Source organism: Anomaloglossus baeobatrachus, chromosome 8 (assembly GCF_048569485.1).
Source record: "Anomaloglossus baeobatrachus isolate aAnoBae1 chromosome 8, aAnoBae1.hap1, whole genome shotgun sequence".
NCBI lineage: Eukaryota > Metazoa > Chordata > Amphibia > Anura > Aromobatidae > Anomaloglossus > Anomaloglossus baeobatrachus.
Window position 1 is genome coordinate 256,153,333 of NC_134360.1, and position 24,075 is coordinate 256,177,407.

Below are 24,075 nucleotides of genomic sequence, written 5' to 3' on the forward strand. Positions count from 1 at the left end.
CATAATCTCCCTAATTGTTCCAAATCTCCATCTATATCAATGTGCACGCTTATATATATTAGTCAGGTCACAGAAAGTCAATGTAGGCTGCGGACATTTCTATAGATAGTCACTATGAAGCTAATCAGCCAAACCAAAGAAGTCCTGATGGAGACGTTTTGGGCCTCGGCGCGGTCACGTCATTCTCCCCTGTGTGCGATATTACACCTTAGCACTGCTATGTGCCTTTCATATGTACAAAAGCCACAGCATTATTTACACTGTCACTGTTCACATATACAGTGGATATGGAAAGTATTCACACCCCTTTTAATTTTTTTCACTCTTTGTTTCATTGCAGCCATTTGGTAGATTCAAAAAAGTTCATTTTTTTTCTCATTAATGTGCACTCTGCACCCCATCCCCCATCTTGATAGAATAAAAACAGAAATGTAGAAATTTTTTGCAATTTTTTTTAAAGAAGGAAAAACTGAAATATCACATCACATGGTCATAAGTATTCAGCCCCTTTGCTCAGTATTGAGTACACGCACCCTTCCCTTTTGAGCTAGTACAGCCATGAGTCTTCTTGGGATCCTGGATTTGGGCATCCTCGGCCATTCTTCCTTGCAGATCCTCTCCAGTTCCGTCAGGTTGGATGGTGAACGTTGGTGGACGCCATTTTTAGGTTTCTCCAGAGATGCTCAGTTGGGTTTAGGTCAGGGCTCTGGCTGGGACGGTCAAGAATGGTCAGAGTTGTTCTGAAGCCGCTCCTTTCTTATTTTAGCTGTGTGCTTAGGGTCATTGTCTTGCTGGAAGGTGAACCTTCAGCCAAGTCTGAGGTCCAGAGCGCTCTAGAAGGGGTTTTCTTCCAGAACATCTGTGTACTTGGCCACATTCATCTTTCCTTCAATTGCAGCCAGTCGTCCTGTCCCTGCCCCCATAGCATGATGCTGCCTCCACCATGTCTCACTGTGGGGATTGTATTGGGCTGGTGTTGAGCAGTGCCTGATTTTCTCCACACATACCGCTTAGAATTATCACCAAAACGTTCTATCTTCGTCTCATCAGACCAGAGAGTCTTATTTCCATAGTCTAGGAGTCCTTCATGCTTTTTTTTTTTTTTTGCAAACTATGCAGCTTCCATATGTCTTGCAGTGAGGAGAGGCTTCCGTCAGGCCACTCTGCCATAAAGGCCCGACTGGCGGAGGCTGCAGTGATAGGTGACTTTGTGGAACTTTCTCCCATCTCTCTACTGCATCTCTGGAGCTCATCCGCAGTGATCTTGGGGTTCTTATTTACCTCTCATCAAGGCTCTTCTCCCACGATTGCTCAGTTTGGCTGGACGGCCAGGTCTAGGAAGAGTTCTGCTGGTCCCAAACTTCTTCCATTTAAGGATTATGGAGGCCACTGTGCTCTTAGGAACCTTGAGTACTGCAGAAATTCTTTTGTAACCTTGGCCAGATCTGTGCCTTGCCACAATTCTGTCTCTGAGCTCCTTTGGCAGTTCCTTTGACCTCATGATCCTCATTTGGTGTGACATGCAGTGTGAGCGGTGAGGTCTTATATAGACAGGTGTGCGCCTTTCCAAATCACGTCCTATCAGATTAATTACACACAGCTGGACTCCAATGAAGGAGCAGAACCATCTCAAGGAGGATCACAAGGAAATGGACAGCGTGTGACTTATATATGAGGGTCTGAGCAAAGGGGCTGAATACTTATACTGAGCAAAGGGGCTGAATACTTATGACCATGTGATATTTCAGTTTTTCTTGTTTAAAAAAACTTGCAAAAATTTCTACATTTCTGGTTTTTTTTCTGTCATGATGGGGGATGGGCGCAGAGTGCACATTAATGAGAAAAAAATAAACTTTTTTAAATTTACCAAATGGCTGCAATGAAACAAAGAGTGAAAAATGTAAAGGGGTGTGAATACTTTCCGTAGCCACTGTATTTGTGTTTTATTAAATTATTTTTCTCCCTCCCCAATTTTCCTAGTAAATGCCGGCCACAAGTCGTCTGACAGCGGTGTCTCATCCCTGGCAACAGAACCTCCGACACCTGAGCGCGGTAAGAAAGAAAGCGATGAGCTTACACTTCGGCCCCCAGTAAAATAATTCTTCTCTTACATAACTACTGTCTAGACATATTGTTCAATTCAGTACTAAAGGCCGCTTTACACGCTGCGATATCGGTCCCGATATCACTAGTGTGGGTACCCGCCCCCATCTATTGTGCGACACGGGCAAATCGCTGCCCGTGCTGCACAACATCGTCCGGACCCGTCACACTACTTACCTGCCCGGCGACGTCGCTGTGACCGGCGACCGCCTCCTTTCTAAGGGGTCACTGAACCGCCGCCCAATAGAAGCGGAGGGGCAGAGATGAGGGGGACAAACATCCCGCCCACCTCCTTCCTTCCGCATAGCGGCCGGGAGGCAGGTAGGGAGAGCTTCCTCGTTCCTGCGGTGTCACACGGAGCGATGTGTGCTGCCGCAGGAACGAGGAACAACTTCGTTACTGCTGCAGTAACGATATTTGAGAATGGACCCCCATGTCACCGATGAGCGATTTTGCATGTTTTTGCAACAATGCAAAATCTCTCATAGGTGTCACACGCAACGGCATCGCTAATGCGGCCGGATGTGCGTCACAAAATCCATGACCCCAACGAGTTCGCATTAGCGATGTCGTAGCGTGTAAAGCCCCCTTTAGTATTAGCGTCGCGCACAGAAATCCCCGCACTTACACGACTTTGCGGCTATCTATGAACAATATTCAACTGTGCTGAATGCACTTGGGAAAATCATCAAGATCCGCTGCTGGCAGCTCCTGTGTAATTGCCGTCCAATGACATCACAGATGTGCTCGATGGGAGACCAGTCCGGAGAAGCTGCAGCCATGGTAGCACGTTTATGTGCCGCAGGCCGCTCACAGTAACACAACAATCATGAAGCATGGCGTTATGTAAAAAACAGCTCCTGGGACATTTTGGAGAAATGGTCATATCACTGATTCACCCACCAAATCAATGTAACACCGAGCTGCTAGTGTATCTGGAATGAAGACCAGAAGGGACTACGTTATGCCACCCCACACCATAATCCGGGGGTAGAGTACGTTGCGTTCCCTTATGGAGGCCTCTTTACGGTTTTGTTGACTTGGTCTCGTCAGATTTGAAGAATGATGTGAAGTGATCCATACTGTTCTGCGAGTGAAAGTAGACGTCGCACCCCAAGGCTAGCTCGGCAAGGGATGTCTGCACAAACCATCAGAAGATGTGTGCACAGCATTTGGCTACAAACTGGACATCCAGCTAAATTTGTCCTCTGACTTGATGCCAACCGCTCTAAGCCCGGTGGAAATGAAGACTGGGATAGAGATGGAGGTTTGTCCTCTTTAGTGATGAGTCCTGCTTTTGTCCTAGATGCAATGACAGCCGGAAATTGGTCTGGAGACCAAATGGGTAACACCATGAAGATGCCTGTGGATGGGTTCACGCCAATCTACGGCTCTGACCGGCTGCACTCATATAACGGGCTGTATCCTAGTATCCAGAGCGTGTTCTTGAGACTTGGCTGGGCAGACGCAGTATCCCTCATTTTAATGGCACATATGGGTGACTTATCCTGCAATACCTGTGCCACCCGAGTGCGCAAAATTAGAGAAGAATCAGTCAGGAAGGATAACTATAGAGGAATTGTGTGTCTGCGCTTCACCTAAGGAACCCAAAAAAGTGTTATCTATGTGTCCAGATGTTCTTCTCTCACCAGCTAATGGGGGATCCTAATCAGACCTAACTTCCTATCACTACAAACTTTCCTGGGGGTTCTTCCCGAGATTGATTAGCTATAGATTACCCTGAAAAAGGTGAAGCAATTAAGTGCTGCCATGTTGCAGAGTATTTATACATAGACTTATAGAATGGTAGAGTTGGAAGGGACCTCAAGGGCCATCGGATCCAACCCCCTGCCAGTGCAGGATTTCCTAAATCATCCGAGCTATATGTTTATCCAGCTTCCACTTGAAGATTTCCATTGATGGAGCGCTCACTACCTCCCGTGGTCGCCTGTTCCACTCCCTGACTGCCTTCACTTCCTCCCATGGTCGCCTGTTCTACTCCCTGACTGCCCTCACCACTTCCCGTGGTCGCCTGTTCCGCTCTCTGACTGCCCTCACCACCTCCCGTGGTCGCCTGTTCCGCTCTCTGACTGCCCTCACCACCTCCCGTGGTTGCCTGTTCCACTACCTGACTGCCCTCACCACCTCCCGTGGTAGCCTTTTCCACTCCCTGACTGCCCTCACCACCTCCCATGGTCGCCTGTTCCACTCTGACTACCCTCACTGTCTAACAACAGGAAGATGAAAAATCGACCGCAAACAGCTGCTATGCCAAACAATTTCTTTTTTATTCAAGCGTTCTTTTCATCGGTGCAGATAAAAATGCGGGAGGTGACTAGGATGCGAGTCCCTCCAAAGGACGACGGCCGTTTCGTCTGTGAGCCAGACTTCTACGGGTCCACGTCGGGGAATGGCCGCACGCACCTTATAAAGGGGAGTGCATCCAGGCCACATCACCGCACATTAAAAACAGAGGAATGCACACATGATAGTGATTAACATAAGTGCAGACAACACATCCCATTTAAAACATGATCATACAATCAATGTGACACACATTTCAAAAACAAACATGAAAACAGGGGAAAAAAAAGGAAAAAATTCAGGAAAAAAATCACCTGAAAGGTACAGAGGCATTTATCAATGTCATATCAATACATAACCCCTTATGTTCATATTATTCTTTTTAATGACATAACCACTCATTTATCAAAAGATCCAAAATGAATCCATCACTCGAAAATAATTTGCAAAAAATCAGTTTTATGCAAGCCAGTATTATAAGAATACCGCTAGGTCGTTACGGTCATTCAAACCCAGGTTTCCCTGCGCTCCAAATTTTATTATCATACTTGCTTCTTTACGTAGCAATAACTTATGGAGATCGCCCCCTTGTGGAGGCAGGGAAACCTGGACTAGTCCTGCAAAGCGCAAGATGTTGGGATTACCTTCATGTGCTGTGCGAATGTGTTCTATTAGCCTAGGAGAACCTTTACCTGTGGAGATCGATTTATAGTGCTCTCTAAAGCGTATGTACATGCACCTTATTGTCTTCCCTATATAAAATCTTCCACAGGAGCATACAATCACATAAACCACATACTTCGTCTTGCAGGAAATAAACTGCCTGACCTGGTGAGAAAAGGAACCAATTTGAAGAGATGTACCAGTGAGATGTAAGGCGCAAAACTTGCAGTGACCGCAGCGAAAATTCCCAACAGGCGAACATTTCTCGAGCCATGTGGACTGACAGGTCACCCTGTTTTTCACCAGCAGATCTCTCAAATTATTACACCGTCTATAAGAGACTAGGGGTCCTGCATCTGTCATACTCTTTAGATCCGGGTCGTTGGCAAGGATATGCCAATTCTTTTTTATGGCTTTTTTTATTACTCCATCTAAGGGGCCAAACCTAAAACTGAACATAAACCTATTTACGGCATTGTTCGTTTTTCTCACCTTTTTTGCCTTTGCCTGACAATGTGACAATTTTCCAATACCAAAAGATTGGCTGACCCATAGATTTTCAGAACTCTCAGAACACGCCTTCTCATACGCAGAATCAATTAATGTACTAGGGTAACCCCGTGCCAATAACCTTGATCTTAAATCCCCAGCTTGTTCTTCAAAAGTCTCTTTTACATTATTGATCCTCATTTGTCTCAAAAACTGAGAGTAGGGTAAAGCTACTTTAGTATGAGTGGGGTGGGCACTCTGAAAGTGCAGTAACGAGTTAGAGGCAGTTGGTTTCCTATACATCTTTGTCAATATTAACCCTTCTTTCACTTCTACCTCTATATCCAAAAATGTTATAACGTTGCCTCCAAAACATGATGTAAACGACATATTCATGGTGTTTGTACTATTGAGGTAGGTGACAAAACCTGTGAACTCATCGTCTGTACCATCCCACACCATGAATATGTCGTCCACATATCTGAGGAACAACTTCACGTGCTTGAGAAATGGGTTTGTGCTAACGAAAACGTATACGCTCTCAAAAAAACCCAAAAAAATATTAGCCATAGCGCACGATACGGGGGTACCCATTGCAGTACCCCCGCACTGGACGTACCATTTATCCAGGAACATGAATGCGTTTTTTGAAAGCACAAAATTCAAAGCTTCACCTACAAAATCGCAATACAACTGCGTTTTTCCACTGTGAGCCACTGTCTCCCTCACTGCCTGTACACCCAGGTTCTGGGGTATCCGTGTATACAGGCTTTCCACATCGATGGACACAAGATTAAACCCCTCCTGCCAATCAAAACCTCTCAACAAAGATATAAAATCGTTACAATCCTTCACATAGGAAGGGATTCTTTCCATCAGAGGCCTCAATAACCAATCAAGATAGTGGGACAACGGCTCAGTTAACGAACCGATGCCAGCCACTATCGGGCGGCCAGGGGGGTTGACACTATCTTTGTGTATCTTAGGTATAGCATACCAATGGGGTTTTGTGGGAAATTCTGGAATTACCGTATTTTTCGCTTTATAAGACGCACCGGATTATAAGACGCACCCCCAAATTTGGTGAAGGAATAGAGAATTTTTTTAATAAATGGGGTCCGTCTAATAATGCCAGTGTCTGTCTAACAAATCATATAGAGTATATGTCCCTCATAGCCCCCATCCTAAAATTAGCCCCCTTAATCTGGATATGGCCACCTTATATTGAATATAGCCCCCTTGGGCTGGCACACGTCCCCCAGTGATGCAACATGTCCCCTATGGCTGGCACGCTGCCCCCTGTGGCTGGCACAAACTGGCCCCCTGTGGCTGGCACACACGCTACCCCCTGTGGCTGGCACACACGCTGCCCCCTGTGGCTGTCACACACGCTGCCCCCTGTGGCTGTCACACACGCTGCCCCCTGTGGCTGTCACACACGCTGCCCCCTGTGGCTGTCACACACGCTGCCCCCTGTGGCTGGCACACACGCTGGCCCCTGTGGCTGGCACAAACTGGCCCCCTGTGGCTGGCACACACGCTACCCCCTGTGGCTGGCACACACGCTACCCCCTGTGGCTGGCACACACTCTGCCCCCTGTGGTTTTCACACACGCTGCCCCCTGTGGCTGGCACACACGCTGGCCCCTGTGGCTGGCACACACGCTGGCCCCTGTGGCTGGCACACACGCTGGCCCCTGTGGCTGGCACACACGCTGGCCCCTGTGGCTGGCACACACGCTGGCCCCTGTGGCTGGCACACACGCTGGCCCCTGTGGCTGGCACACACCCTGGCCCCTGTGGCTGGCACACACCCTGGCCCCTGTGGCTGGCACACACCCTGGCCCCTGTGGCTGGCACACACCCTGGCCCCTGTGGCTGGCACACACCCTGGCCCCTGTGGCTGGCACACACCCTGGCCCCTGTGGCTGGCACACACCCTGGCCCCTGTGGCTGGCACACACCCTGGCCCCTGTGGCTGTCACACACGCTGCCCCCTGTGGCTGTCACACACGCTGCCCCCTGTGGCTGTCACACACCCTGACCCCTGTGGCCGGCACACACGCTGGCCCCTGTGGCCGGCACACACGCTGGCCCCTGTGGCTGGCACACACGCTGGCCCCTGTGGCTGGCACACACGCTGACCCTCAGGGACTATAGTCGAAGTGGTCGACGTCTGGTGAAAAAACTTATGCAAGTGCATTTTCCTTGTGGCTTTATATAAATCAATTCTGAATTCAGAAAAATCAAACTCTTCTGGCACGCAAAAATTTAAACCTCTAGATAGGACGGCTGCCATATCATCGGTCAACACATGTTCAGACAGGTTAACAACATTATTGGCAGAAGGAGAGAGAGAGGGTGACAAATATTCTAATTCTTCCATGAGACAAATTTTCTTTTGTGACCTCTTCCCCTTGTGCCTCTTCCTGCCCCCCCTACGGATGCGTTTCCTAAAGGGGCAGGATTTGGCCCAACTTGAGGGGTCACCGTTCTAGAGGGGCCTGGAACCACATCCTCAGAGCCACTGGACTCCGATTCAGTGGTCCAGTACCCTCTTTCCTGGTTACCCAATTTTTTGTTTTTTATATAAGGTTTTCTTTTATAATTTTTAGTGCGATCTTTTGTCCAACAGAAAATTTGTCCCATTTCGTAATCTTTTTTATCTCTCATGAACTTTTCTCTTTTTTTAATTTTAATCTCTGTCTGAGTGTCAATCAATTTTTTGTCCAAATTCTGTATGAATGTTAACCATACACCCTCAGTGACACGTGAACGAGTGTCTTTTTTCAAAACGTCCAGCTGTATGTTCAGAGCTGAATATCCTCCTCATTTTTCTTCAAGACCAGCTGTAGCAGCCTCATGGAACAATCATGCTGAATGCTCTCCCATTCTTTAGTAAAGTTTTTATCATCTTGAAAATGGGACAATGTTTTTATCACTCGGAGGCCCCTAGGGACCCTGCCGCAATCAACATAAGACTGTAACGACTTTATAGTCCAAAATAGACGCACCTCTCTGTCAGAGAGGGAATATATCTTATTTTCGAGTGTTTTAATGCCAAGTACCTCAGTGTCCTTTTTTAGATTGCATTCCTCGAAAAAGGAAGCCGCATCGATCCTCCCCGCCTGTACACCTGGAACGTCCACAGAACTTGCGCTTTCATTGTCCATCAGTTCCATACTGGCCACCGCAAATGTGATAAAACACAGTCTCTTGCGAACTTTGGTACTGAGCCCGGCAACAGCGTGCAAAAAAGACTCCAGAAAAGAATCCAAATATACTGTAGCAACAAGTGAACAAGTCCTGCACCGCCTGCCCTCAGATTACCTCCAAGTTCAGTGGCTCACGTGCTGATGACTGCCATGTAGCGCTGGTTTGCAGGCGCAGCGTGCTGGTCGGTATTGAGCAGCTAGGAGATCCAACAACAGGAAGATGAAAAATCGACCGCAAACAGCTGCTATGCCAAACAATTTCTTTTTTATTCAAGCGTTCTTTTCATCGGTGCAGATAAAAATGCGGGAGGTGACTAGGATGCGAGTCCCTCCAAAGGACGACGGCCGTTTCGTCTGTGAGCCAGACTTCTACGGGTCCACGTCGGGGAATGGCCGCACGCACCTTATAAAGGGGAGTGCATCCAGGCCACATCACCGCACATTAAAAACAGAGGAATGCACACATGATAGTGATTAACATAAGTGCAGACAACACATCCCATTTAAAACATGGTCATACAATCAATGTGACACACATTTCAAAAACAAACATGAAAACAGGGGAAAAAAAAGGAAAAAATTCAGGAAAAAATTCACCTGAAAGGTACAGAGGCATTTATCAATGTCATATCAATACATAACTCATTATGTTCATGTTATTCTTTTTAATGACATAACCACTCATTTATCAAAAGATCCAAAATGAATCCATCACTCGAAAATAATTTGCAAAAAATCAGTTTTATGCAAGCCAGTATTATAAGAATACAGCTAGGTCGTTACGGTCATTCAAACCCAGGTTTCCCTGCGCTCCAAATTTTATTATCATACTTGCTTCTTTACGTAGCAATAACTTATGGAGATCGCCCCCTTGTGGAGGCAGGGAAACCTGGACTAGTCCTGCAAAGCGCAAGATGTTGGGATTACCTTCATGTGCTGTGCGAATGTGTTCTATTAGCCTAGGAGAACCTTTACCTGTGGAGATCGATTTATAGTGCTCCCTAAAGCGTATGTACATGCACCTTATTGTCTTCCCTATATAAAATCTTCCACAGGGGCATACAATCACATAAACCACATACTTCGTCTTGCAGGAAATAAACTGCCTGACCTGGTGAGAAAAAGAGCCAATTTGAAGAGATGTACCAAAATTAAGTGCTGCCATGTTGCAGAGTATTTATACATAGACTTATAGAATGGTAGAGTTGGAAGGGACCTCAAGGGCCATCGGATCCAACCCCCTGCCAGTGCAGGATTTCCTAAATCATCCGAGCTATATGTTTATCCAGCTTCCACTTGAAGATTTCCATTGATGGAGCGCTCACTACCTCCCGTGGTCGCCTGTTCCACTCCCTGACTGCCTTCACTTCCTCCCATGGTCGCCTGTTCTACTCCCTGACTGCCCTCACCACCTCCCGTGGTAGCCTGTTCCGCTCTCTGACTGCCCTCACCACCTCCCGTGGTTGCCTGTTCCACTACCTGACTGCCCTCACCACCTCCCGTGGTAGCCTTTTCCACTCCCTGACTGCCCTCACCACCTCCCATGGTCGCCTGTTCCACTCCCCGACTGCCTTCACTACCTCCCATGGTCGCCTGTTCCACTCTGACTACCCTCACTGTCTCCTGCGGCTGCCTGTTCCACTCTCTGACTGCCCTCACTACCTCCCGTGGTAGCCTGTTCCATTCCCTGACTGCCCTCACCATCTCCTGTGGTCGTCTGTTCCACTCCCTGACTGCCCTCACCATCTCCTGTGGTCGTCTGTTCCACTCCCTGACTGCCCTCACCATCTCCTGTGGTCGTCTGTTCCACTCCCTGACTGCCCTAACTGTCAGAAAGTGTTTCCTAATGTCTAATGTGACTCTCCATCCTTTTTAGTTTCCTCCATTGCTTCTTGTACTTCCTTGTGCTGATGAGACTAGGGTAGTTCCCTCTGCACTATGACTGCCTTTCAGATATTTGTAGACCGCTATTAAGGCTCCTCTCAGCCTTCTCTTTAGTTCTTTTAGCCGGTCTTCATAGGACATGGTTTGCAGACCTTCTACCATCTTGGTTGTTCTTCTCAGGACTTGCTCCAATATATCGATGTCTTTCTCGAATTGGGGCCCAGAACTGTACCCAGTATTCCAGGTGGGGTGTGACCAGGGCAGAGTATTGGGGAATAATCACCTCTCTTGATCTAGATTCAGTGCTAGTCTTGATACATCCGAGGATTTTGTTGGCCTTTTTAGCTGCAGCTCCGCATTGTTGGCTCATTATGAATGTGCGAACTACGATTATGCCCCGATCCTTTTCCCCGGTGCTATCACCTCATATACTATATCTGCTTTTAACATTTCTGTTACCCAGATGTCGGACTTTGCATTTGTCCCTGATAAACACCGTCCTGTTCTCCTCGGTCCATTGTTCTAGTTTCTGGATCCTTTTGTCTCCGCTCTTTCCTCTCTAGTGTTGGCTTCTCCTCCTATCTTAGAATCATCTGTAACTTTTATGATTCCATTGTCCAGATCATTTATAAAGATATTACACAGCACTGGCTCCAGGACAGAGCCTTGTGGATATTACACAGCACTGGCCCAGGACAGAGCCTTGTGGATATTACACAGCACTGGCTCCAGGACAGAGCCTTGTGGATATACACAGCACTGGCCCCAGGACAGAGCCTTGTGGATATTACACAGCACTGGCCCAGGACAGAGCCTTGTGGATATTACACAGCACTGGCTCCAGGACAGAGCCTTGTGGATATTACACAGCACTGGCCCCAGGACAGAGCCTTGCGGATATTACACAGCACTGGCCCCAGGACAGAGCCTTGTGGATATTACACAGCACTGGCCCAGGACAGAGCCTTGTGGATATTACACAGCACTGGCTCCAGGACAGAGCCTTGCAGATATTACACAGCACTGGCTCCAGGACAGAGCCTTGCAGATATTACACAGCACTGGCTCCAGGACAGAGCCTAGTGGATATTACACAGCACTGGCCCCAGGACAGAGCCTAGTGGATATTACACAGAACTGGGCCCAGGACAGAGCCTAGTGGATATTACACAGCACTGGCCCCAGGACAGAGCCTTGCGGATATTACACAGCACTGGGCCCAGGACTGAGCCTTGTGGATATTACACAGCACTGGCCCCAGGACAGAGCCTTGCGCATATTACACAGCACTGGCTCCAGGACAGAGCCTTGCAGATATTACACAGCACTGGCTCCAGGACAGAGCCTTGCAGATATTACACAGCACTGGGCCCAGGACAGAACCTTGCGGATATTACACAGCACTGGGCCCAGGACAGAGCCTTGCGGATATTACACAGCACTGGGCCCAGGACAGAGCCTTGCGGATATTACACAGCACTGGGCCCAGGACAGAGCCTTGCGGATATTACACAGCACTGGCCCCAGGACAGAGCCTTGCGGATATTACACAGCACTGGCCCCAGGACAGAGCCTTGCGGATATTACACAGCACTGGCCCAGGACAGAGCCTTGCGGATATTACACAGCACTGGCCCCAGGACAGAGCCTTGCGGATATTACACAGCACTGGCCCCAGGACAGAGCCTTGCGGATATTACACAGCACTGGCCCCAGGACAGAGCCTTGCGGATATTACACAGCACTGGCCCCAGGACTGAGCCTTGTGGATATTACACAGCACTGGCCCCAGGACTGAGCCTTGTGGATATTACACAGCACTGGGCCCAGGACAGAGCCTTGCGGATATTACACAGCACTGGGCCCAGGACAGAGCCTTGCGGATATTACACAGCACTGGCCCCAGGACAGAGCCTTGCGGATATTACACAGCACTGGCCCCAGGACAGAGCCTTGTGGATATTACACAGCACTGGCCCAGGACAGAGCCTTGCAGATATTACACAGCACTGGCCCCAGGACAGAGCCTTGCGGATATTACACAGCACTGGCCCCAGGACAGAGCCTTGCGGATATTACACAGCACTGGCCCCAGGACTGAGCCTTGTGGATATTACACAGCACTGGCCCCAGGACTGAGCCTTGTGGATATTACACAGCACTGGCCCCAGGACTGAGCCTTGCGGATATTACACAGCACTGGACCCAGGACAGAGCCTTGTGGATATTACACAGCACTGGGCCCAGGACAGAGGCTTGCAGATATTACACAGCACTGGCCCCAGGACAGAGCCTCGTGGATATTACACAGCACTGGACCCAGGACAGAGCCTTGTGGATATTACACAGCACTGGCCCCAGGACTGAGCCTTGCGGATATTACACAGCACTGGCCCCAGGACAGAGCCTCGTGGATATTACACAGCACTGGACCCAGGACAGAGCCTTGCGGATATTACACAGCACTGGACCCAGCACAGAGCCTTGCGGATATTACACAGCACTGGCCCCAGGACAGAGGCTTGCGGATATTACACAGCACTGGCCCCAGGACAGAGCCTTGTGGATATTACACAGCACTGGCCCCAGGACAGAGCCTTGTGGATATTACACAGCACTGGCCCCAGGACAGAGCCTTGTGGATATTACACAGCACTGGCCCCAGGACTGAGCCTTGTGGATATTACACAGCACTGGCCCCAGGACAGAGCCTTGTGGATATTACACAGCACTGGCCCCAGGACAGAGCCTTGTGGATATTACACAGCACTGGCCCCAGGACAGTATACATTTATTACATTAAGAAGCCAATTGTGGACCATGCGGAGGCCGGTCCTCTGCAGCATCTCCCTTTGCTCACATTGTGCCCCTATATCTACACAATGGTCGAGCTGTCAAACAGCGGACGCCGGGCAGGAGACTCCTCTGGGGCCCGGCCCCTTGGACTAGTCATGCCAGATGCATGGTCCCTGGACGGCTTTAAGTGTGTATTTTCTGTGAAATGTCGCAGCCCTTCAGTGTATAACATACCTGGCTGTAGTGACCGGGCCGGTGTCTGCCTCGTGATGCCCAGGGTTTGGTTCCGGAGCCTGTTAAATGACCGCTCTTCTGGGGGCTCTTGACCGGACCTGATTTTTTTCCCATCCTCTTCTTAATTTCACCACGTGTATGTACATACGTAATTGTATAATGTTCTATTTTACATACACACTTGTTACGTCTTCTCTTAGAGCAGAGGGGAATTTTTACCTTTTTCACCTTTTTTCTACTCGCACCTTCCCTTGCCAGTCACTGCGGCGTGGAGGGGTGTGAACACTTTTGGCTTCTTAGGTTTCCTTTCCTGGGATGGGCAGTTCTCCTCACATATGGGTGCAGCAACAAGTAATGTTACTAGTTAGATTAGTTTCCGTTTCTCCTTTGTGACTGCACGTTCAGGCGTCTCGGGCTCGTCTTCTGTGTACTGCGCTCCGGCCGCGGCAGGCGACAGCTGACCGGATCTGTGTAATATGTTGATATGGGTTTGTTTGCACTGAACGTGGTAGCATCATCGTCCTGCGCACTCTGGTGCCTCTGACCGCACGCTGATTATACTTCACTACTTTTCTACTAGAAAGAAGAAAACGCGTGGTAGAGCAGAAGGAGAAAAGTGTCGCCTCCAGAAGAACCGCAAAGCCGAGTAAGTATGAAAGTGTCGCCATATTCCCATATATCTATCAGGGTGACGCAGACGCCCATCCCTGGTAATTGCTCGCTGCGGTTTATAGCTGGCTACATATATTATTGCTGTCCTTATAAAGCAGTATAGCATCTGTTATATACTTAGGGGATACTGTCCTGCCAGGTATTAACCCGCTATTTTACAATACCTGTAATGAGCACTTATGGAGCGCCACCGCTATACTTCAAAAGAAGAAAGCAGCATTGTGCAATCAGCCTGGGGCAACCGGCAGTGACCAATCAACATCATTATTTTAAATGCGTTGTCCACTTTTAGACATTCATGTTTTAATGTTCGTTATTAAAGGGGTTGTCCATTCGTCCGATAACCCTTTTTCAATCACGATGTTTTCCCCCAGTAAAATAATGACACTTGTACTCCGTCAGTTCCGGTGCCATTCCAGCAGTGTCGGCACTCGCTCTCCTGGGTTTCCTGCAGCTAATCACATAGGATAAACTGAGGCTGCTGTATACATCATAGTATACAATGAGGCTGCTATATACAGCACATACAATACACTGAGACTGATGTATATACATCACATAGGATACGCTAAGACATATCTATATACATCACATATGAGCCACTGAGACTGCAGTATATATGTCACATTGGAGTCAGACTGCTGTATTTAAATCAAAAAGGAGAAACCGAGACTGCTGTATATACATCAGTGGAATCATGAAGACTGCTGTATACATTACATAGGAGTCACAAAGACTGCTGTATATGTATCACATAGGAGACACTGAGACTGCTGTATATACTTTACAAAGGAAATGCTGAGACTGCTGTATATACATCACATAGGAGACACTGAGACTTCTGGGAATACTTGTTATATCGGGGACCAGAAGTGAGTGGGCGTGGCTGCCCGGAGTTAGTGGGCGGTTGAGCAGTCAGTAGACATGACTGCCTGAAGTTGGTGGGTGTGAGCGCAGCCTGTGGGCATTAAAGCTTGTTATGGGCTGCATAACAGAATATTATTTTGACACAACATAGTGTCGTTACATCCGCTGTTCAGAAAAAACTCCAGGCCACGCCCAGCAACTAAGCCACCAGTATACTGCTTTAGACCCCTGCCTCTAATATAAACAACTCTACGGCCATGTGGACTTAAACATGTTTCTTCCATTGCTCTCACGAGCTCCAGGTGCTCGATCATGCCCATTAGATGCATTCCCGTCCATTAACTCCGGGCGTCCGTGCCCCCTTGACTTTGTTCCTGTCCACTAATTCTGGGCGATCACTCATGCCTCATAACTTTGCTCCCACCCACTAGCTGCGGGAGATCACGCCCACTAACCCCGGGAGATCATGCCCACTCACTTCTGTTCTCTGAAAATACAATTATGCTGACTGCTGTATATACATCACATAGGAGACACTGAAACTGCTGTATATACATCACATAGGAGACACCCAGACTCTGGGGTATTTATTAGGGTTTATATCAGCAGTTCTGTAATTAATCTATCACATTTATCACTGGATGCCATTAGATGTGAGCAAGAGCAATATGATAAGACAGTGGCATCATGAGAGATGTAGGCTTTAGGGGAACCATATTCGAGGGGAAGAAGGTATTAAGATGTAGACAACCCAGACACTGCACGGAAAGTAAAACATGTATACACAAGACATACACAAAATCCTGCTTTTTTTTTTTTTTTTTTTAAAATAATGGCCTATGCTGCCCTATGTAAGAAAATGAGGGAAATATCTGGGGTGCTCCTGCATGTAAAATGAATTTAGCCAATGAAGCAGCTGGTTATAATGAGTCTTGATGCAAAGAACAAATGTCTCATCCGCCCGCTCCTCTCTTCCAGTCGAATCTGACCATGACGATGACTCTGATGAAGGCTCTAAACACAGCGACGGTAGCAGTAGAGCGATGTCTGAAGATCCCAGACCGTCCCATTCTCTGTCGGTCCGTTCCTCCAGAAGTAAGGAAGTGACACCACCTGATATACATATTCCATGTCGCCCTTATCTAGTGTTAATTCCAGTCTTGGGAAACACGATTACTAGATTTCTTCGGCGCTCCATTGGGAGACCCAGACGATTGGGTGTATAGCACTGCCTCCGGAGGCCACACAAAGCAATTACACTAAAAAGTGTAAGGCCCCTCCCCTTCTGGCTATACACCCCCAGTGGGATCACTGGCTCACCAGTTTTCTGCTTTGTGCGAAGGAGGTCAGACATCCACGCATAGCTCCACTGTTTGTAGTCAGCAGTAGCTGCTGGCTATATCGGATGGAAGAAAAGAGGGCCCATATGGGGCCCCCAGCATGCTCCCTTCTCACCCGCGGTGGTGCTTGTAAGGTTGAGGTACCTATTGCTGGTACAGAGGCTGGAGCCCACATGCTGTTTTCCTTCCACATCCCCTGGAGGGCTCTGTGGAAGTGGGATCTTGCCGGCCCCCAAGCCCTGGGGCCGGGCTCCATCCACAGACCCAGAGAACCTGCTGGATTTGGAGCGGGAGTGCCGTTCAGGGACAAGGCCCTGCAACTTTCAGGTACTCTGTGTCCCCGGCAGGCACGGACGCTCTCAAGGCTTGCTGAGCGTTATAGTGCGCCGGGGACAGTAGCGCTGTGCGCTGGGGTTAGGTCACTGCAGCTTTGCTGAGTGACGTTACATGTTGGGAACTACTGCGCCGACCGCTCCTGGAGCGGCGGCGCAGCTGCGACTTGTGGTGCGCCGGGGACTTTGCGCCGACCGCGCTTTTACGGCGGCGGCGCTTCTAACTTTAGCCCCCGGCTTCTGCGGCCTAGCGCCGCTTCGTTCCCGCCCCCACCCTGTCAATCAGGGTAGGGGAGAGACGCTGCTCAATTGGCAGCGCCGAGGGCTGGAGCTTTATTTACATGCTCCAGCCCTCTCACTAGGCACAGTGGGAAGCAGGCTTCCCGCTCTTCGTCTGTATACGCCCAGGGCCCGCCCCCCCTCTCCACAAGGACGCCGGCAGCCATTACACATGCAGTCTGGCTGGGGAAAGGCAGCAGGCTCTGGGAGACCCAGACTAAAGGGATTTCGGCGACCACACACCCGCTCCTAAGCGGGCGGTAAGCAGCACTTTAGTGCTGGCCCCACTAGTGCCTCAGTGTTATATTAGTGTACTTTTTTCTTGGTACCATATATATATATAGTTGCACTGTAAGGTCGCTTCTTGGCTGGACACCCTGTACTGCTCTGAGGAGGCAGCAACATGTCATCCGCAAAACGCAAGGGTGCCAAGGCACAGGCTGTGTACACTGTTTGTACTGCATGTGGGGCTGATCTACCGGCAGGCTCCAATGACTCTCATTGTGTGCAATGTTCAGTCCCAGTGGCACTTCGTCAGCCAGAGCCTATGGTGGTAGTGGCCCAGGCAGAGACGCCTGTGAACCCTGCCCCGGTGACGGGGACAGACTTTGCAGTTTTTGCTGATAAAATGTCTGTGACTATGACAAAAATCCTGGAGACCTTGCAGTCCAGGCCAGTTACTCAGACCATGGACACTGCTGTGTCTATGCTCTTCGGTCCCCCTCAGTTGGAACTAATCCGTACTTCAAGGGGGTCTCAAGCATCACAGGCTGAAGTCTCTGACTCAGATGACAGTCCCAGGCAGCCTAAGCGAGCTCGCTGGGAAAGACCCTCCACGTCATCACACTGCTCAGGGTCTCAGCGAGAAGAGTCTCTCTGTGATGAGACTGAGGACGGTGATCAGGATTCTAATCCTGAGGCCCCTCTCAATCTGGATGCCCCTGATGGTGACGCCATGGTTAATGACCTTATATCGGCAATTAATAGACTGTTGGATATTTCTCCCCCAGCCCCTTCTGCAGAGGAGGCAGCTGCACAGCAGGAGAAGTTCCATTTCCTGTATCCCAAGCGTAAATTAAGTGCTTTTTTGGACCACTCTGACTTCAGAGAATCGATCCAGAAACACGACGCTCATCCAGACAAGCGTTTCTCTAAACGTTCTAAGGATACCCGTTATCCTTTTCCCTCTGAGGTGGCCAAACGCTGGACCCAGTGTCCAAAGGTGGATCCCCCAATTTCCAAGCTTGCGGCTAGATCCATAGTCGCAGTAGAGGATGGCGCTTCACTTAAAGATGCCAACGACAGACAGATGGACCTTTGGTTGAAATCTATGAAGCTATCGGCGCGTCGTTTGCTCCAGCATTCGCGGCCGTGTGGGCACTCCAAGCTATTTCAGCTGGTTTAGCACAGGTGGATGCTATCATACATCCAGCAGTACCGCAGGTGGCGTCCCTAACTTCGCAAATGTTTGCGTTTGCGACCTATGCTATCAATGCTGTCCTAGAATCTACGAGCCGTACCGCTATGGCGTCCGCCAATTCTGTGGTTTTGCGCAGAGCCTTGTGGTTAAAGGACTGGAAAGCAGATGCTGGTTCCAAAAAATGCTTAACCAGCTTGCCATTATCTAGAGACAGACTGTTTGGTGAGCCATTGGCTGAAATCATAAAACAGTCCAAGGGTAAGGACTCCTCCTTACCCCAGCCCAGATCAAGCAAACCTCAACAGAAAAAGTGGCAGTCGAGGTTTCGGTCCTTTCGAGGCTCGGGCAAGGCCCAATTCTCCTCGTCCAAAAGGACTCAGAAAGAACAAGGGAGCTCAGATTCCTGGCGGGCTCACTCACGCCCCAGGAAAGCAAATGGAGGAACCGCTTCCAAAGCGGCTACCTCATGACTTTCGGCCTCCTCCCTCCGCATCCTCGGTCGGTGGCAGGCTCTCCCGCTTTTGCGACATTTGGCTGTCACAGGTCAAAGACCGGTGGGTAACAGACATTTTGTCTCGCGGGTACAGAATCGAGTTCAGTTCTCGATCTCCACTTCGGTTCTTCAGAACCTCCCCACACCCCAACCGAGCAGATGCCCTGCTGCAGGCGGTGGACTCTCTAAGAGCAGAAGGAGTCGTGATCCCTGTCCCCCCTCAGGAACGGGGGCGAGGATTTTACTCCAATCTCTTTGTGGTTCCAAAAAAGGACGGCTCCTTCCGTCCTGTTCTGGACCTAAAACTGCTCAACAAGCATGTGAACGCCAGGCGGTTCCGGATGGAATCCCTCCGCTCAGTCATTGCCTCAATGTCTCAAGGAGATTTCCTAGCATCAATAGACATCAAAGATGCTTATCTCCACGTGCCGATTGCTACAGAGCACCAACGCTTTCTACGCTTCGTGATAGGAGACGACCATCTTCAGTTCGTAGCTCTGCCATTTGGTCTGGCGACAGCCCCTCGGGTGTTCACCAAGATCATGGCGGCAGTGGTAGCAGTCTTGCACTCTCACGGACACTCTGTGATCCCTTACTTGGACGATCTACTGGTCAAGGCACCCTCTCAAGAGGCATGCCAACTCAGCCTGAATGTTGCACTGGAGACTCTCCAGGCGTTCGGGTGGATCATCAACTTCCCAAAGTCAAATCTGTCACCGACCCAATCACTAACGTATCTTGGCATGGAGTTTCATACTCTCTCAGCGATAGTGAAGCTTCCGCTGGACAAGCAGCGGTCTCTACAGACTGGGGTGCAGGCTCTCCTTCAAAGTCAGTCGCACTCCTTAAGACGCCTCATGCACTTCCTCGGGAAGATGGTGGCGGCAATAGAGGCGGTTCCGTTTGCGCAGTTTCATCTGCGTCCACTTCAATGGGACATTCTCCGCCAATGGGACGGGAAGTCAACATCCCTGGACAGGAAAGTCTCCCTTTCCCAGACGGCCAAGGACTCTCTGCAGTGGTGGCTTCTTCCCACCTCATTATCACAGGGAAGATCCTTCCTACCACCGTCCTGGGCGGTGGTCACGACAGACGCGAGTCTGTCAGGGTGGGGAGCAGTGTTTCTCCACCACAGGGCTCAGGGTACGTGGACTCAGCAGGAGTCCACCCTTCAGATCAATGTTCTGGAAATCAGAGCAGTGTATCTTGCCCTACTAGCCTTCCAACAGTGGCTGGAAGGGAAGCAGATCCGAATTCAATCGGACAACTCCACAGCGGTGGCATACATCAATCACCAAGGGGGGACACGCAGTCGGCAAGCCTTCCAGGAAGTCCGGCGGATTATGATGTGGGTGGAAGCCACGGCCTCCCATATCCGCGGTTCACATCCCCGGCGTAGAAAACTGGGAGGCAGACTTCCTCAGTCGCCAGGGCATGGACGCAGGGGAATGGTCCCTTCACCCGGACGTGTTTCAGGAAATCTGTCGCCGATGGGGAAGGCCGGACGTCGACCTAATGGCGTCCCGGCACAACAACAAGGTCCCAACCTTCATGGCACGGTCTCGCGATCAAAGAGCTCTAGCAGCAGACGCCCTAGTGCAAGATTGGTCGCAGTTCCGGCTCCCTTATGTGTTTCCACCTCTGGCACTCTTGCCCAGAGTGCTACGCAAGATCAGATCCGACTGCAGCCGCGTCATACTCGTCGCTCCAGACTGGCCGAGGAGGGCGTGGTATCCGGATCTGTGGCATCTCACGGTCGGCCATCCGTGGGCACTACCAGACCGACCAGACTTACTGTCCCAAGGGCCGTTTTTCCATCGGAATTCTGCGGCCCTGAACCTGACTGTGTGGCCATTGAGTCCTGGATCCTAGCGTCTTCAGGCTTATCCCAAGGGGTCGTTGCCACCATGAGACAGGCTAGGGAGCCCACGTCTGCTAAGATCTACCACAGAACGTGGAGGATATTCTTATCCTGGTGCTCTGCTCAGGGAGTGTCTCCCTGGCCATTTGCATTGCCTACCTTTCTTTCTTTCCTGCAATCTGGGTTAGAAAAAGGTTTGTCGCCCGGCTCCCTTAAAGGACAAGTCTCGGCGCTATCCGTCTTTTTTCAGAAGCGTCTAGCACGACTTTCTAAGGTGCGCACGTTCCTACAGGGGGTTTGCCATATCGTTCCCCCGTACAAACGGCCGTTAGATCCATGGGATCTGAACAGGGTACTAGTTGCCCTCCAGAAGCCGCCCTTCGAGCCTCTGAGGGAGGTTTCACTTTCTAGACTATCACAGAAAGTGGCTTTTCTGGTAGCGATCACATCTCTTCGGAGAGTGTCTGAGCTGGCAGAACTATCATCCAAGGCTCCCTTCCTGGTCTTCCACCAGGACAAGGTAGTGCTGCGCCCCATTCAGGAGTTTCTCCCGAAAGTGGTATCCTCTTTTCATCTTAATCAGGATATCTCTTTGCCTTAGTTTTGTCCTCATGCAGTTCATCGGTATGAGAAGGATTTACATTTGTTAGATCTGGTGAGAGCACTCAGAATCTACATTTCCCGCACGGCGCCCCTGCGCCGTTCGGATGCACTCTTTGTCCTTGTCGCTGGTAAGCGCAAAGGCTCGCAGGCTTCTAAGGCTACCCTGGCTCGATGGATCAAAGAACCAATTCTTGAAGCCTACCGTTCTGCTGGGCTTCCGGTTCCATCAGGGCTGAAGGCCCATTCTACCAGAGCCGTGGGTGCGTCCTGGGCATTGCGACACCAGGCTACGGCTCAACAGGTGTGCCAGGCAGCTACCTGGTCGAGTCTGCACACTTTCACCAAACATTATCAGGTGCATACCTATGCTTCGGCGGACGCCAGCCTAGGTAGAAGAGTCCTGCAGGCGGCAGTTGCCTCCCCGTAGGGGAGGGCTGTCTTCGCAGCTCTAACATGAGGTATTTCTTTACCCACCCAGGGACAGCTTTTGGACGTCCCAATCGTCTGGGTCTCCCAATGGAGCGCCGAAGAAGAAGGGAATTTTGTTACTTACCGTAAATTCCTTTTCTTCTAGCTCCTATTGGGAGACCCAGCACCCGCCCTGTTGTCCTTCGGGACTTTTGGTTGTTTTTCGGGTACACATGTTGTTTATGTTGAACGGTTTTCAGTTCTCCGACGTTACTTCGGAGTGAATTTGTTTAAACCAGTTATTGGCTTTCCTCCTTCTTGCTTTTGCACTAAAACTGGTGAGCCAGTGATCCCACTGGGGGTGTATAGCCAGAAGGGGAGGGGCCTTACACTTTTTAGTGTAATTGCTTTGTGTGGCCTCCGGAGGCAGTGCTATACACCCAATCGTCTGGGTCTCCCAATAGGAGCTAGAAGAAAAGGAATTTACGGTAAGTAACAAAATTCCCTTCTTTGTCGAATTTCCTGACATTCACGGCTCCGCAAGTTCAAATACTTTGCAATCCATTTTGTTAGGATCACAAAATAAAATAATGGCACCGCGTCATATTGGTGAATCATAAACGGATGGCAAAGTGTGAAAAATGACAAAAAAACCCTACCCCAATTACTCACCCAACCGCGCACCTCTCTGGACGCCCCGCTGGCTGCTGTCCGGTCTTCAGGGGGTCGAGGTCACTGTGCGTTATACGGTCACAGTGTACGTCATAAGGCGATGTTGCACCACAGGGAAAAATGGGCAAATGAAACACACAATGACTTTCTATACCATAACCAGTGACAAGGCCCCTCAGTGTGAAAGCGTGAAATCCCTCGCTAGGGAATGTGCAGACGGTCAGGATTTGTAGTAGAATTTTTTGCTATAAATCCTGATGTGTTGGCAGGAAAAACGTAGCTTAAAAATACGCACTTTTTTTACTCCAATTTTGAACTGCAATTTTGTTGCAAATTTTTCCCCACTTATTAGTATGGATGAAATCTGCTGCAAGAATTGACATGCTGCAATTTAAGGCTGTGTGCCCACGCTGCGTTTTTTTCCCACGTTTTTTTCCCCCGCATCCCTGCAAACTCTGAGAATCCTGAGTTGCTGTACCCACGTTGCAGATTTGTCCTTTGCAGATTTTGGTGCAGAAAAAATGCTGCACCAAACCATTGAATGTGAATTGTTTCTACATTTTTTCCCCCAGCATTTTCCCTATTTCAGTGCATAATAAAAAAAACGCTACAAACAGCGCGTGTTTTTGCTGCAGCGTTTTTCCTGCCAAGAGATGCAGATTTGTGTGCAAAAAAAAAATCTGCAACGTGGGAACATAAACTAATTGTGCTGCAAATCTGCAAGGAAATAATAGGCAACGTGTGCATGAGACAGCAGGAATCTGTCACTCTGCTGACACTAGGAAACTCTTTGTAGGTTTTGTGACAAAACTGCGCTGAAAAAAAACAAGACACAAATCCATTGTGTGCACATACCCTTAGTATTGTATCAGCACTGCTGCTTATTATACAAATCCGTTCCCCGTCGGTGACTTGCAGCATGCGAAGATCTGAAAATATATAGAAGCTCAAACAAAACTTTTACAACAAAGTCGGGTGTTTTCTCTGATTAGCGACATATTGGCTAATAAGTCATATTTAGTAAAATCCTCTCTGAAGCGGCCCACGACTTCCGTACCCGGTGGTGACAGCCGCACTTTACGCTTTTACGCTTTTATTTTACTTTTATACTTCAGATCCGGTACCGATATATTAGTAAATAATTGTGTAAAACTCTACTCTATCCTTTTGGCTTTTGGTTGTTCGGCCTCAGGGATGCACAATGTAACAATGATGCCGGCACATAGTGGGATAATGATCCTCATATAATTAGGTTTCTAAATCAATAGCTCAAATAACATATTAACAATCCCCAATAATACAAACCAGGTATTGTGTGTCCTGCGGTGGTGATTTGGAGCAATGGTTGACAATCAGTGACGCGGCTCATAGTGGTCTCCTGTAACATTGAAGATAAAGGCACCGATGTATGGGGTCACATACACCCCGTATTACACTTCC

The 24,075-nt window shown here is 49.3% G+C and overlaps 1 protein-coding gene across 2 annotated transcripts in view; it reads left to right on the forward strand.

The window, feature by feature from the left end:
• Positions 1-24,075, forward strand: part of LOC142249547 (uncharacterized) — a 96,253-nt gene that overhangs the window by 35,597 nt on the left and 36,581 nt on the right. For both annotated transcript variants that reach the window (XM_075321216.1, XM_075321217.1), the window contains exons 4-6: positions 1,981-2,052; positions 14,269-14,334; positions 16,206-16,322. In XM_075321216.1, coding sequence (XP_075177331.1) covers positions 1,981-2,052; positions 14,269-14,334; positions 16,206-16,322 — 255 coding nt within the window. The remainder of the gene's footprint in view (positions 1-1,980; positions 2,053-14,268; positions 14,335-16,205; positions 16,323-24,075) is intronic.